A 13,498-nucleotide genomic window follows, 5' to 3' on the forward strand; every position below is an offset into this window, starting at 1 on the left:
AAGTGTCATACTTCTAGGCCACGGACATTTGATTTATTTATGTGAAACATCTATACTTTTATTGTCTATTAAAATCAGTGTAAAAACGAGGTCTATTAAAATTGAGTCTCGTCTTTGAAATTCAATTTAATAAAACTAGTTTTGTAAAATTTTATTTTGATTGTCTAAAGTTTACACCTTACATGAATCTTAGCTGATCAGTTTGAAAAAAGGTTCATTTGCATCATGTATTTATGCAATTCAATCTGCTTAGAATGCAAAGATGATTGGGTCATGTTTCGCAAATCGTGTTATAAGTTGTTCCAACAGCAAGAATACTACGATACTGCGCAAAGTTTTTGTAAAGTATCAACAGCTAGTTTAATGACGATAAATGATGAATTCGAAAACAAATTCGCTGAGCAAATAATTGGAAACAATACTTTAAGTGAAGCTTGGCTAGGTTATAAACGATCAAGTTTTCAAACCTGGGAAGATTTGACGGAAAATTTTTACACAAATTGGGCGTTTACTAGTCCGTCAGGAATCGGGAGATGCATTCAAATAATAAAAGGGGGAAAGTGGAATAATGTGGGTTGTTTGAGCCAACTACCATTTATATGCGAAAAATGTAAGATTTTTTAAAGTGTTTATGTGCAAACTTCTGCATGTTTCATTTTAGGAAGAATTGAAAGTAAAATTGGGAAAAAATGAATAAACCAAATTAGTAAGACAAACAAATTCCTTATTTCTTAATATCATGTTTCCTAATATCACATTTCTTAATATTATGTTATGTTAAACGTCACGATTTAACTAACATGTGCATGATCTTATTTTTTTATAGCGGCAGTGGTTGCACCTATTAAAGAGAACATCATTATATGGCCCATACCTATTGCTATATGCGTGGTGATGCTGTTATTTATATCTTACTTGTTTGTTAAAAACTTTCATCGAGAACAACTTGCCAAAAGACTTTACCTTTCAACCAAAAACTCCGAAAGAAAATCGAAGGATGAACCTTCGTTACCTGATAATAATAATCAACCTAAAAATACAGCAGTAAGGGCTCCTAAAGAGTCGATTGGGTGTTTCAAATTTCCAAGCTTTCGTTCACAAAACAAAACTAAAGCTTCAGAAAATAATTTCTTTGAAAGCAATACAAATTTAGTTGGAAATTCATCTAAAAGTGTTGTACATTTCAAAACCATTGCTGACGAATCCGGATTGTATAATGAAGGTAGTTACGACAATGCGGAATACAAACTAACTACGGCTTGTTAAGAACGTGTGAGAATCATGACTACCTATAAAGAAAAAATAGTTAGATATTAAAAAAAAGATAATCAGTAATCAAAAAAGTTTTTCGAAAAGTTATTTAGAAAGCGACGGCAAATAACGTACGTGTCAATAACGTGGAAGTTTTTATACTCTTAGAAAGTAGTTTTAGTTGGGCGTGAAGTTCAATAACTTTTTTCCTTAAAATTTGTTTACTGCAAAAATAGGAAATCTTTAATGTTACGTCTCAGCTTGACAGCTACTAGCCGCTAGTAATAAAAGTACTGCAATATTACCATAGTAGAACGGTGTAGTGTGAAACAAAATTTGTAACATACTATTTTAAGTCTTCCATTTTTATTTACAGCTTGTGCTTTGTAATAGAGAAAAATAATAACTTTTTGAGACGATTAATAGATAAATAAAAGTACATTCTTAACATACTTATTGTCTTAACATACTTATTGTCTTAAGATACTTATTGTGACTGATTTGTCATTTTGCATATTACCTAAGAGCATAACTAGTGATCATTCAGTGATCACTAGTTATGCTCTTAAGTAATATGCAAAAGATCATTCAGTGTTTTATAGGTAGCTTGTACTTATTATCACTAAGCTCCTAGCTAAAGCTTTCAGTAGTGTATCAATTAGTTTAGTTCTGTTTCCTGTGATCACCACAGACTGGTTTAATTATCAATTAGGCGCTTTGGCTAATCAACATTTAAAGATAAAAAATATACAAGTTATGGTGATTATACTTTATTACAATTTGTATCTATAAATACAGGTAAGGTTACTAACTTATTATAGGCTACCTAAGCATTTAAAAAAGCCACCGTGGAATATGGTATCAAGCTACAAGTTATAGTGTAAATAGCAATTATCATTTTGATGTAATATATATTGTAATGTATTTTTAATTATAATTATAGTATAATGTAATAATTATATTGTAAATAGCAATCTATCATATTCACTTTTCACTTAAAAATATATACCATAAACGTTTACACGAGGAAAGTCGGAGTTGGAGTTGAACTTTTGCCGACTCCACAACTCTGAATCTAACAGAAAAAAACTTCGACTTTAAATGAGCAGCACGTTTAAGAAACTACATAATATACATTCACAAATTCAGTATTTTGAAATCCATTTCAAAATAGGTTTTCAAACTTTGCAAAAGAATTAAAGAACTAGGGGAATCTTTGGGTTTCTTGTTCGTGAGCGTTATGGAAACAATCATAATTCAAAAAAGAAATTTATTAAAAAAATAAATACTAAAAAATATATCTATTTTATAAAACTCTTACATAAAACAAATTTGTTAGAAATACTTTACTACAATTGAACACATTTTTCACCAATTAGTAGAAAATATCATAAGCATCACAACTTAGCAGAAGCCAGAATTCTTTTATTTCAGCCGTTATCAACCAGTTTTCTACACGAAAAAAAGAAATGTATAAAAAAATCGGACATTCTACTCTTTTTCTGCTCTCACTCAAATGAGAATAAAAACTACGGTTACTTACAGAATGAAGATTACTTGTGCTATCGTGGGCTTCATTTGGGATTAGAGCATCTTTATCGTTTAGTAAATACTTCTTCGTTCGCTTGCGTTTCATGGTCTTATTCAAAACACCGTTCTAAAAAAGTTGTTTTTTACGCTAACCAACAAACCTCAAAAGTTGTCGAAATTCATTCGAGAACATTACAAAAAAAGATTCTTTAAAATGTTATTATATATTTAGAGCATAAAGAGTGCTAACGACAAAAGGAAAAAAAAGAGTGAGATTAAAGCTTGTAAATATCTTACCCGCCTGAAGTCAACGATGTTTAGAACAAAAGACAATAGCACGCATGCCACTGCATTTCCAAAAAGAAATAAGATAACATATTTCCACTTGTGAGGACTTATTCTTTGAACAAAAAGAGAATAAAGTATCAAAGAGATAAAAAGCAAAAATAACAAAATCCCTTACTCATTTAAAACTTGAAATGAGATCTTGCAAAAGACCCTGCACTATAAAACGCCAAACTAAAATGATGGCCAATTAAAAATTCCTTACTTAAAAACATCAAGAATGCTTCCGACCACTAAACTACATGAACCAATTCCAACCATTTGCATTGAGGTCATCAGACCCATAGCAGTACCCAGAAAACTAGGATTAACAACTAATGGTACTGAAGGCCATAAGCTTGTCTGAAAATTTAGAATGTTATAACAAATAAAGTATAAAAGGAAGTATTTTTTAAGCTTTGAATTCAAACAGACATTGCAAAACAACTTTTAATCAAAATCTACCGCAGCAGCTGAATAGGTTGCACCAAGCAATAGCGTTCCAATTAATGGGGGCCAAGAAGTGAACGCAAGTATACAAAAAACAGGTATAGTAAACAATGCACATCCTGATGCCATTATTCCACGGTAACCAATATAATCCTAACAAAAAAGCAATCCATATATCTTTTTTGTCCATGTTATATTTTTTAAATTCTTAACTTTGGTAGAAATTTACATTTTCGTTAAACCCTATGCAAAGATTAGAACTGTTTTAACCCAGACAGATCGGTCACAGAAAATAACGTGATTAATCATAAAAAAACTCTTACCACTATTATCCCGAGTAAAGGTGTAAGGATCAAAGAGATATCATAAACAGAACCAGCAACAACTGCAGATTTCTGATCTTCGTACCCATACTTTTCATGAATAAATTTGCTATCAATAAAATTCAAGAAACGTTTTACTATGTAAGCATATTACAAATAAACCGAATTCATATAATATGTATATAATACAAAATATATAACATGTATATAATACAAAAATCTTAGTTTCTGCTTCAATAAAGTCATAGATAAAACTTCTGGATATTCACTTGGGTTTGTTGAGATGAAGGCATGGAACTGACCTAAAATGTTGATGGTTTATGACATTGAAAATCAAAAAATCAATTAAGAAGAGTTTTTACTTGATTGCTCATTAAATTATGAAAGCTGGTAATGTGTTAACTAAGATAATGGTTTTGTTTTTTAAAAAATAAAAATATTATAAATTGATAACTATATAAATTTATAATACCAATTAAAATAATTTATTAAAATTAAAAATTTAAATTTTTTCTAAATTTAGAAATGTAGAAAAAAGTAAATAAATTACCTTGCATCAGCAATGAATGGAAACACAGTGTTATAAAAGAACATAGTCGTAACAGCAAGGAGCCAGAATTGAATGTTTAAATTTCGGATATCACCTAACCTCTGGAAAAAAATATGGAGAATAGTCTGCATAAAATAAAACACATTTTTTAATGCTAAAAAGAATATTTATTCACCATTTTTTTTGCTGACGCTTTCATAGTTTGTTCCTAAAAAAGATATTATATTCAATAAGCTAATTTACTTAACTCAAATAAAAATCTAAAAAATAAAAATTTGAACATTTAAAAAAAAAAAAAAAATAATTTACCTGATTTAGCTGCCGTTGTCCATTTCGATCAAGTACATATACTATTATAGCACTGAACCATCCAAATAGACACAAAAATGCTCCTAAATTTTTTAATTTCATTTGAAAACTGATACAAGTCTTTAACAGAAACATGAAAAGCAGACTTAAAAAGCATCCAACTTTTACTATGTATTAAAATAGACACTTACCACCCCACAGAGTCCATTTTAAACCATAATTACGAGCAAAAGATTCAGTGAACAGAAAATTGAAAACGCTTCCCTAAATATGCAAATATTCTACTTTCAGAAATCAGAGAGCATCTAAATTTCCTTTGCATAAACTCCAAAATAATTACCAGTCTTGAAAATGACAAGGTACAACCAAATGCAAATGCTAATTCTTTCCCTTCAAACCAAAATGCTGATATTTTGCTCTGAGCAACTAAAATATGCAACTAAAATGTTTTTATAAAAAAGAAACTAACAAATTATTTACAGCAATATAAAAATTTCTTTCCACATTTGAGGGCCAATGGACACAAGAGACATTGTCAAACACAAACTAATAAATTAAACTTCATTTACAACAAACATTTTGTTCAACAGGTTTTTCAACTTTTAGATATTTTGCGTGTTATTAACATTTGGGTTGGCTATTAAAGAAACTTACTGTTTATTAGTGCTGTTTTAATTTTAAACAATAAAATTTCAATACTCAATATCTACATGTAAAACATTAGCATATTTATTATATTTAGTTAATTTAAGTATTTTTCTTAATTAGATTTTATTGACAAAATCATTTAACTGTTAAACTATCTAAGTTAATCTAATAAACTGATAAATAAATATATCCTAATAAACTAATAAACTAATCCAAGTGAAGTCAAAGAAAAAGTATCATCATTAAATCTTCACTTCATTTATAATGAAAAATGATGTTTAAGTTAAGTACTTATCTACAGGATATTTGCAAATGTTTACATTTTTGCCATAAATTAGTTAAAGGTAAATAAACAAAAACAGAATTTCTTTGGATTGCTTAATGAATTTCTCCTAATACACATCTTTGTAAGTTACTTGGATGTGGTACAAAAATCTCAATAAAATCAATTATGAAATTTCTTAAAACATGAAAATTCTAATGGAAGATTCTGTTGTAATTCTGTTCAAAAAGTCCATATAACAAAATATTTAACTCTTTTTTAGCTAACTGATATTTTTTTTAATATTTTTTATTTTTTCAATATAAAGGAATTAGTTTTTATTGATTATCTTTAACTTTATAGAACAACAAAACTAAATTTTTTATTAAAAACAAACTTTAAAAAAACTCAGTCTTATAAATATATTATAGGCACCTTAATCAACAATAACTTTTTCATTTTCAATAACTAATAATTCTGCTTCAGATAGTTCATCCTCTTCTTCAGTTCTGTTTTTTTATTTTCTTGATTTACTGATTGCTCGTGATGATTATCATTCCATTTTTGTTTAATTTTCTGCTTTATTGAAACAGAGTAAGCTGGGAAGTAAAAATGGAGTCAGGGTTTAATGGATTGATTTCTTTCCATGTGAGTTATAAACAACCTTACAATTAAGTAATATCTCAAAGAACTAATTTATAAAACTATAGCTGATATAAAACAAAGACTGCAAATAGGATTATTGTCTTTTTTTTTTATCTGTCTATTTATCATGTTTTGTTGTAATTATCAGTATATTCCTTGTTCCATTTTCTATTTCTGTTGTTGTACCAAATGGAATACAGTAAAAAATTTTAAAAACTCCTTTTTTCTACTTTAGCAATCAAAACTACAAAAATTTGTCTACAATATGATTTATTTTCATTTTTGTTTACCAACTATTGGTCATGTATTGAATATATAGCAAAAATGTAAACATTTGCAACTACCCTATTATAGGAATATTTTTTTCTTTAGCAAGTATCTGACAAAGGCATTCTTGAATCTTGAAGACGATTTAAAAGTAAGAAATTAAAGAAAAAATTATGAGCTAGCATTTAAAGGGTAAGCAACAATCAAAGCTGCAATATATTGCTCTATGATCTGAAATCTAAAATTCATGACATTTTGAATATATAAATTTAAAATAACTGTTGCAGATGAAATTGATATAAGCTATTTGCTAGTAGAAAAATCAATATCTTCCGAAATAATTGTAGTGAATGTAAATTTTTTAACAAATCACATCCTCAATTAAAAATGCTTATTATAAAATTCATGAAGCATGAGTTATTTTGGAGCATGATATAAGTTCATGCTTCAAAAGGTTTCAGAAATTTTAATCATAATTCAAATCACGAACTGCTGAACTAAAGTTCAACCCAATTTATAAAATTTCTTCAAATGCTTCGTTTACAAGAAAAATAAACAAGTATATAAAAAAAAACCAATCCTACTGGTTAATGATCCATTTCCAGCACTAGAAAAAAAAAAAGCAGAAAAACAATATACAAGTAGAAGAACTTTAAAATGATCTTTAGAATTTTCAAAGAAATCTTGCTCACCTTCCATAAAGGTTTAATGATAAAATGATACTTGTAATTTTAATAATAAACCTTATCAGCTTATACTTACTGTAAGAACATTAAAAAATAAAGTAAAAAATACTGAATCACAGGTGTTTTATTTACAAAAACAACAAGTAAATTTCCTCCTCAAATTAAACCAACTAAATTTTTATGCCACACACTTACCCAAAAAGGAGTCTGCCAAACAGGAACAAAACAAACATTCCTTTCCTTCCTTTAAAAAAATAGGCAGCAGCAAAGGTCATTGAACCAATCACACAAAGTGTAGAGAAGAAAACTGCTCCAACTAAATATAGCAGGGAGTAATTAGCTTTCCTACAAACATAAGTTACATCTCAATTCTTGCAGTTAGCTTTGGTAAGAAGACTAACATAACAATATACCTCTTTGCCCTAGTTTATCAATCAAAACACCAGCACCAATAACAACAATAGCATTCCTGTTTTTTTGTAGTTAAAAAAAAAAGTTTATCAAAAAATCTAGAACAAATCAAGTAATAACACAAATAGAAAACTTTTAAAATTTCAAGAAAACACATTAAATAACTCCTTAAAAAGTAATTGGTAAATGAATAATCATAATCGATCTCTACTATGAAACTTATACATCATACATCCAAGCATAGACTGTATAAAGTAGATTATACTCTGTCTCTGACAAACCAAGATACTCTTTGCATGTAGTTACATTACTTTCGCTTGTTGTGCAGTTAAACCCATACTTCTTTAAAACAAAATAAGGAGAAGTAAAATGTAAATTTGAACATATTTCTACTACAACTTTTTCAAGTCAATTTAGAAAACCTACAAAAAAAATCTTTGAACAGAAAAAAATTAAATCCTGAGATTATCTAATTGTCATTTTTTTAATTGTCAAAGAAAGAATTTTTACAATCATTTTTAAGGAAAGAACTTACTCCTGTAAAATTATCTTGTAGAACACTAAAGTAAAAAAAACGATTAAATCAAGCGACAATTTTTTTCATTCTAAAACTTTACCATGTTTTCTTTTTTAAAAAGATTTAAACATTTACTACTACTTGTGTAAAATCTTATAAAAATTTTATTGTGTTTCACGGATACAATTATAAATATGTGTAATCGAAACAAACTGAATACTCTGTAAAAAATAACCTTGGCATATCAAAGCAGAAGTATGATCCAAATGTAAGCATGCAATTGAAGAACAATACAAGAAAACGATAATAACCTAAAAATATATAGAAATTTTAAAACTAGAAGAGCATACATGAAATATTACTTAATAACAATTTGTATACTCCTTGGTAAAAAATTTTTTTTTGAAGCCAATAAAAAAAACAAGCACTAAAACAAAAAGATTGTTAACAAAAACTTGTTAAAATTTGACAATTTCATTTTTATCAAAATAGTCAGATAAGAATCTCACAGTGCATAGGAACATGCTCTAAGACCTTGCAACATATCCCCAGAAATTTTTTTTTCGATCATCATTTACTAATGCAAAAAATGTAAAAGACAGCTTTTTTAAATTGGGGGCCTGCGGAGAAATCACATATTTTAGGGGAGTGCCCAGGAATTTTGTTGTTCAAGACTAAGAGGCATGGGGCATACTCAAAATTCTAGTATGTTGATACTGGAGTCAAATGAAGATGACTTGCAAAAAATTAGGGTAATTAGAGTTAAATCAACCACGCCCCGACCCCTAACTACCCCCTTTCTAGAACTAAGTCTCCTTTAATTGTTGTTGCTCCATTATCAACTAGATCAAAATCCATCGACAGATTTCAAATTACATCAAAAAAAGTTTTTCATTTAAAAATAAAGACCATTTAAAATTATATCAGGGGGTAATTGGAGGTAATTTTAAGCTTTACATAGTTATAAATCTTAAAGGAAAAGAAAATTTTAAGCTTTACATGGTTATAAATCTTGATGAAATTACTCTGCATAACTATCAAATTAATTTTTTCCTCTGAAGCCTGTTAGTAAAAGAGTCTTTTTACCCAAGTTAAACTTTTTCTATAAAACTTATTAACATTAATTTGAATTAAATTATTTTATATCATATAAACTTCATAAAGTTAAACACAAGCTAAATTTATATACCTCATTAGTCATTTCATTTTTTCCATTTAAAATAAAGAATATTTTCAGATTCTACCCAAAGTGTAAAGCTAATTCAATATATAAATATATTGAAATGCATTATTCCTACTAACTCCATATCATATAAACAGATAGTGTTTTAAATCATAGTATTAGTATTAAAATAATATTACCAATAATTAACAATCACCATTTATCAGTATTACCGACGTTTAATCAGTTTATAATACAAATTAATTAACTAGAAGATGTTACTTAATCTATATTATTCTGATTAATCAGACTATTGAAAAAAAAAATTAATGCAAATTTTAAATATCTAAACTATTGCTTCAACATGAAATAAAATAAGTAATAAATGAAATGATTTTTAGAAAAAAAAACATTGAAAAAACAACTAATTAAGTAGAGAATTAGACTTAAAAAGGTGGATTTAATAAATTGTTAACTTAAATTGCTTACTGGTTTTTATAGGCTCTTGCACATCATTCCAAGTTCGAATTAAATAACTATAGGCAAAATGCCAGAAAGTGCAGCATGGCTTAACTTCAAAAAAGAAACCTTAAATTTCATTCCTTTCACTTTTCAGCTTTACCTTTTTTACTTTGGTTTTGTTTAAAAAAAAAAAAGAAAATCTTTATTAAGAGATTTTTTAGAAGTTTTTAGATTTTTTTTTTTTTTTTTATTTAGAGCTGTAGTAGTTTTTTGAACTTTACACTTAATAAAGGTCATATACTACTACCATATTGTTTGAACCATAAAAAATGATACTTTTCACATGTTCTTTAACTTTTTATTTCGAAAACAGTCCACCAAAATGAAGATATTTAAAAATAAAAATCAAAGTTGGACAAATCTTGTAGTATTTAATCAATATTTCCTTTTATCAATATTAATATTCAGCTTCAATGCTGGATCAATCTGAACACGCATCCTTTCCTAACACCTGTTTCAATTTTTAAGATCCATTTGCCAGTATTCTTAATTTTTGCAAATTAGATTTATTGCGGCAATTAGTTCTCAATTTAGCTGAAAAATATATTTCTACTGCAGTTATATATCAGATTAAAGCAAGGTAAATCTTATAGCTATAGAGTCAGACATAAATAATACCCAAAAAAGATAACCTTTAGAAGCATGAAAACGAGATGAATCCATTATATTATGGGATTAATCAGAAGCCAAGTATTTTAAAACGACGAGTATGGAATTTTAGATATAAAGTGCCTACACGATCGGAATAATTCGGACCTGGTTGTACCTAAAAGGAAAAGCAGGGCAATTTGTTTTTACAAAGCAATTTCCTGTAACCAAATTATATTTTGGAAAGTAATAACGGACCAAAATAATAAAATACGTTAACCATGTTTTTTTTGGGAAAAAATTATATTTTATTAAATTTATATAAAATTCTAAGTGTCACGGAAAACATTTTTAGACTTTATTTTAGCTTGGCAAAAACTACAGAAGCATTAACAACAGCCGTGCTAAATCAAGTCTTGGAAAATTAGATTTGGGCAAGGTAATAAAAAAATCTACCAAAGATCCATCCAATGCAAGAAAAAGTATCAAAAATGCCAAATCTTAACATGTTATGATGACCGAGAAGCAAACTTTATCACTGAAGGTCAATACCAACTTGATTTTAGAATATCAGATTATCATAAAGTCTTTGATATGTATACGTCCCTCAAATAGACCTGAAAACTAAAGTAGATTGTTATCCAGAAGGTATAAATTTTACAGAAACTTCTGCCAAGTAGAATGCAAAGTGAATGGTTAACTGGCGCTACTCGATTTCAACCATTACCCATCCCCTCCCTTTATTTTTATGATTGATTAAGATAAAGAACTTTATGCTGATTATGATTAGTGTAAAAACATAGGTCTTAAAACTAGTAGTAAAGTGCTATAATCTAAAGTAGAAAGAAAAAAAAATATGCAGTGAAACAAAAATGTATTTAATTGTGTGAAATTCATTATACTTTTTCCTCGAAATTTTTGAACTTCTCTCAAAATCTTTAATGTTATTTTAATGCTATTTGTGCATTATGAGGCTTTATTGTGAGACATTATGCAATTAATAGACTGAAATAACAACCTTCACTACTAGGAAAATGAGAGTTCTGGGACAAAATCATTTTTTCATGTTCGTTGTGCAAATTTTGATAATCGCGGGGGGTTAAAAATGTTGTGGGTGAGAAAAAAAATTTCAAAATTTTTTTATTTTGCTAAAAAATTTCAACTTTTGTAAAGATGTTTAAATTTTCCATTGCAAAAAATTTCTTTTTCTTTTTTTCTTTGTTCTTGTTCTTTTTGGATGATGGATTTGTAAATTTCAATTTCGCGCCACCCTAGTCCATTATTTTTTAAAAATTGAATGGGATCCAGTATTTTAAAACTTCGAATTTTTCCGTCGTCATTTCGTAAGATTCTAATTTTGTGAGTGTCATTCATTTTAATACGCCAAGAAATTTTTTTTTCTCACAAAATTAAATTTAAAAAAGGAACGCTTGAGAATGGGGAGTTTGGTCCGAGAAGCAATCCGGCGCCGATGGATTCATATCCTCTTCCGCTTTTGACGTAAAGTCCATCTCTGACTGAGCTTCCTCTGACCCATGGTGTTAAAAACAGTCCGTTTCCTCTGTGAGTCCCATTTTAATTCCATTTCCATTTTTTTTGACGTAAACGACACCCCTTCCTGTAATTCACCTAATAGACCAGTGGCAGCAATGGGAGCGGCTCGAGCTGAAAGCATTCCTAATAAAGGCAAAAGAGCTCCGATAAATCCTCCTTTTACTCTTGAGTTGTGTTCTACTTGAGTTTTGCTCATTTTAATGGTGACTCCAACTCCTCAATGGAGAGCGTCCGCAATTTTTCGATGTTGACTTTCCGTTACAAGCAAAACATCGTTTCCGTTAAAATCCTTTCTTGAAATCCTGATGCTTACGGGTTTGCCTTCCATCATTGATTTTTTTATTTTTTCAATCTGCCCCTGAGACACATTTAATTTGACACTAACATATTTGCTCATTTTTTTAAATGCCGGAAAAAAAATATTTATTTCACTTCTCGAATGTGATAACGGATCGTGATGTCCTCGCCACGAAAGTCGATTAAATTTCCATTTTGATCGACGATGCGAGTGATCATCGTGGAAATTTCGGAGACTTTGACAGGGAGGTAAACCAAGTGGGTGGGTCTTTCGATGATTTTAAAACCTGGACCCACGTCGGGATAAAAGGAGTAAATGCAATTTAATTGTGAGCCGTTGATGTATGCCGACCCGATAACGTTGTTGACGATTCTGATCGTGTTGACGCTTGAAATTCTGACAATGTCGTCGGACTCGTATTCTGAATTGGAGTCTAATTGTCTTTTTGTGAATACCAAAAGTGAGGCGATGCTGTTTTCAACGTTCAAGTCCATCAAATAATTCAAGCCAAGTTTGATGGTTGATTTTAAAGTGTTTGAATTGGATCCGATTTTGATGTTTTCTGGAGAGTAGCTGATTTTATTTGCTGTGACGTAGCTTGCACTTTGTGACGCGTAATTTTTTATTGTGTTTGAGACGGACTTTTGCAAGTAATTGTTAATGTCGATGATGTCGTGGCTCCCGTCTGGAATGGTGACGTTTTCCCAATTTCCTCCGTTGTTCATGCTGTACCTGAAAGAATTGTTTTTGCTGGTGATGTTTGGAAAGCTGTTGTACGTCTCCAGACCGAGAAAAGCCATTTCATAAGTTTTCCCTTTTTCAAAAACGATTTTGTCCAAAAATTCTGTTATTATTACGTTGGAATTTCCATCCACGTCGATTATTATGCCTGACATTTTTTAAATGGGCGAAATTCTTTTTAAATCATTTTTTTCAATGACCTCTTTTGGAAAATAAAAATTATTTTTAGTATTTTTTTGATGACAAATCAATCACTGCAAATTCGTGAGGTTGAGACCAGCAATGTCTGCAAAATTTTTTGAACTCTTCTTTCTTCATGTCGCTCGAAACGTGGTCTCGATAAATATGGTCCACATTTTTTGAATCTTGAGAAAACAGGCAAATGAAATTGGTGTTTTCTCTGATTGTTTGCCTTGGGAGCATGAAATAATTTTGTGCCAGGTAAAAGCAGTCGACGTTG

General features: G+C 29.1%; 2 protein-coding genes across 4 annotated transcripts; one reads left to right on the plus strand and one right to left on the minus strand.

The window, feature by feature from the left end:
• Positions 1–134: 134 nt before the first annotated feature.
• On the plus strand, positions 135–1,266 carry LOC145180510 (uncharacterized). Its single transcript, XM_080055409.2, has 2 exons — positions 135–610; positions 827–1,266. Exons 1-2 carry the CDS (start codon positions 226–228, stop codon positions 1,264–1,266), a joined length of 825 nt encoding a protein of 274 aa, XP_079911535.2. The 5' UTR covers positions 135–225.
• LOC145180508 (lysosomal dipeptide transporter MFSD1-like) lies at positions 1,116–10,623 on the minus strand. 3 transcript variants are annotated; one of them, XR_016450826.1, is made up of 20 exons: positions 10,490–10,623; positions 8,409–8,484; positions 8,192–8,216; positions 7,889–7,998; positions 7,659–7,714; positions 7,441–7,561; positions 7,144–7,166; positions 5,078–5,163; positions 4,929–5,001; positions 4,738–4,820; positions 4,604–4,636; positions 4,429–4,529; positions 3,879–3,987; positions 3,571–3,708; positions 3,332–3,468; positions 3,079–3,181; positions 2,795–2,908; positions 2,573–2,703; positions 2,261–2,326; positions 1,116–1,289 (listed from the first exon to the last, which is right to left on the minus strand). XR_016450826.1 is itself a non-coding variant. In XM_090082265.1 (18 exons), exons 1-18 carry the CDS (start codon positions 10,518–10,520, stop codon positions 2,692–2,694), a joined length of 1,431 nt encoding a protein of 476 aa, XP_089938391.1. In that variant the 5' UTR covers positions 10,521–10,623; the 3' UTR covers positions 2,521–2,691. The 3 variants fall into 3 exon arrangements, 1 of the variants encoding a protein (XP_089938391.1); XR_016450827.1 differs by lacking the exon at positions 2,261–2,326; XM_090082265.1 differs by lacking the exons at positions 1,116–1,289; positions 2,261–2,326 and having other exon boundaries at positions 2,521–2,703.
• Between the last annotated feature and the right edge of the window lie 2,875 nt (positions 10,624–13,498).

This window comes from Hydra viridissima, unplaced genomic scaffold (genome assembly GCF_058129835.1).
Source record: "Hydra viridissima isolate aposymbiotic clone 2 unplaced genomic scaffold, HvirCarnegie_v1 scaffold_3, whole genome shotgun sequence".
Taxonomy (NCBI): Eukaryota; Metazoa; Cnidaria; class Hydrozoa; order Anthoathecata; family Hydridae; genus Hydra; species Hydra viridissima.

Excerpts from the sequence above, each read along its gene's own strand:
- LOC145180510 (XM_080055409.2), top strand. The coding sequence starts at position 226 with ATGTATTTATGCAATTCAATCTGCTTAGAATGCAAAGATGATTGGGTC. Across the intron at positions 611-826 it reads ACCATTTATATGCGAAAAAT|CGGCAGTGGTTGCACCTATT; the intron begins GTAAGATTTTTT and ends ATTTTTTTATAG.
- LOC145180508 (XM_090082265.1), bottom strand. The coding sequence starts at position 10,520 with ATGGATTCATCTCGTTTTCATGCTTCTAAAG. Across the intron at positions 8,485-10,489 it reads TCGTTTTCATGCTTCTAAAG|GTTATTATCGTTTTCTTGTA; the intron begins GTTATCTTTTTT and ends ATATATTTTTAG. Across the intron at positions 4,637-4,737 it reads GACAACGGCAGCTAAATCAG|GAACAAACTATGAAAGCGTC; the intron begins GTAAATTATTTT and ends TATCTTTTTTAG.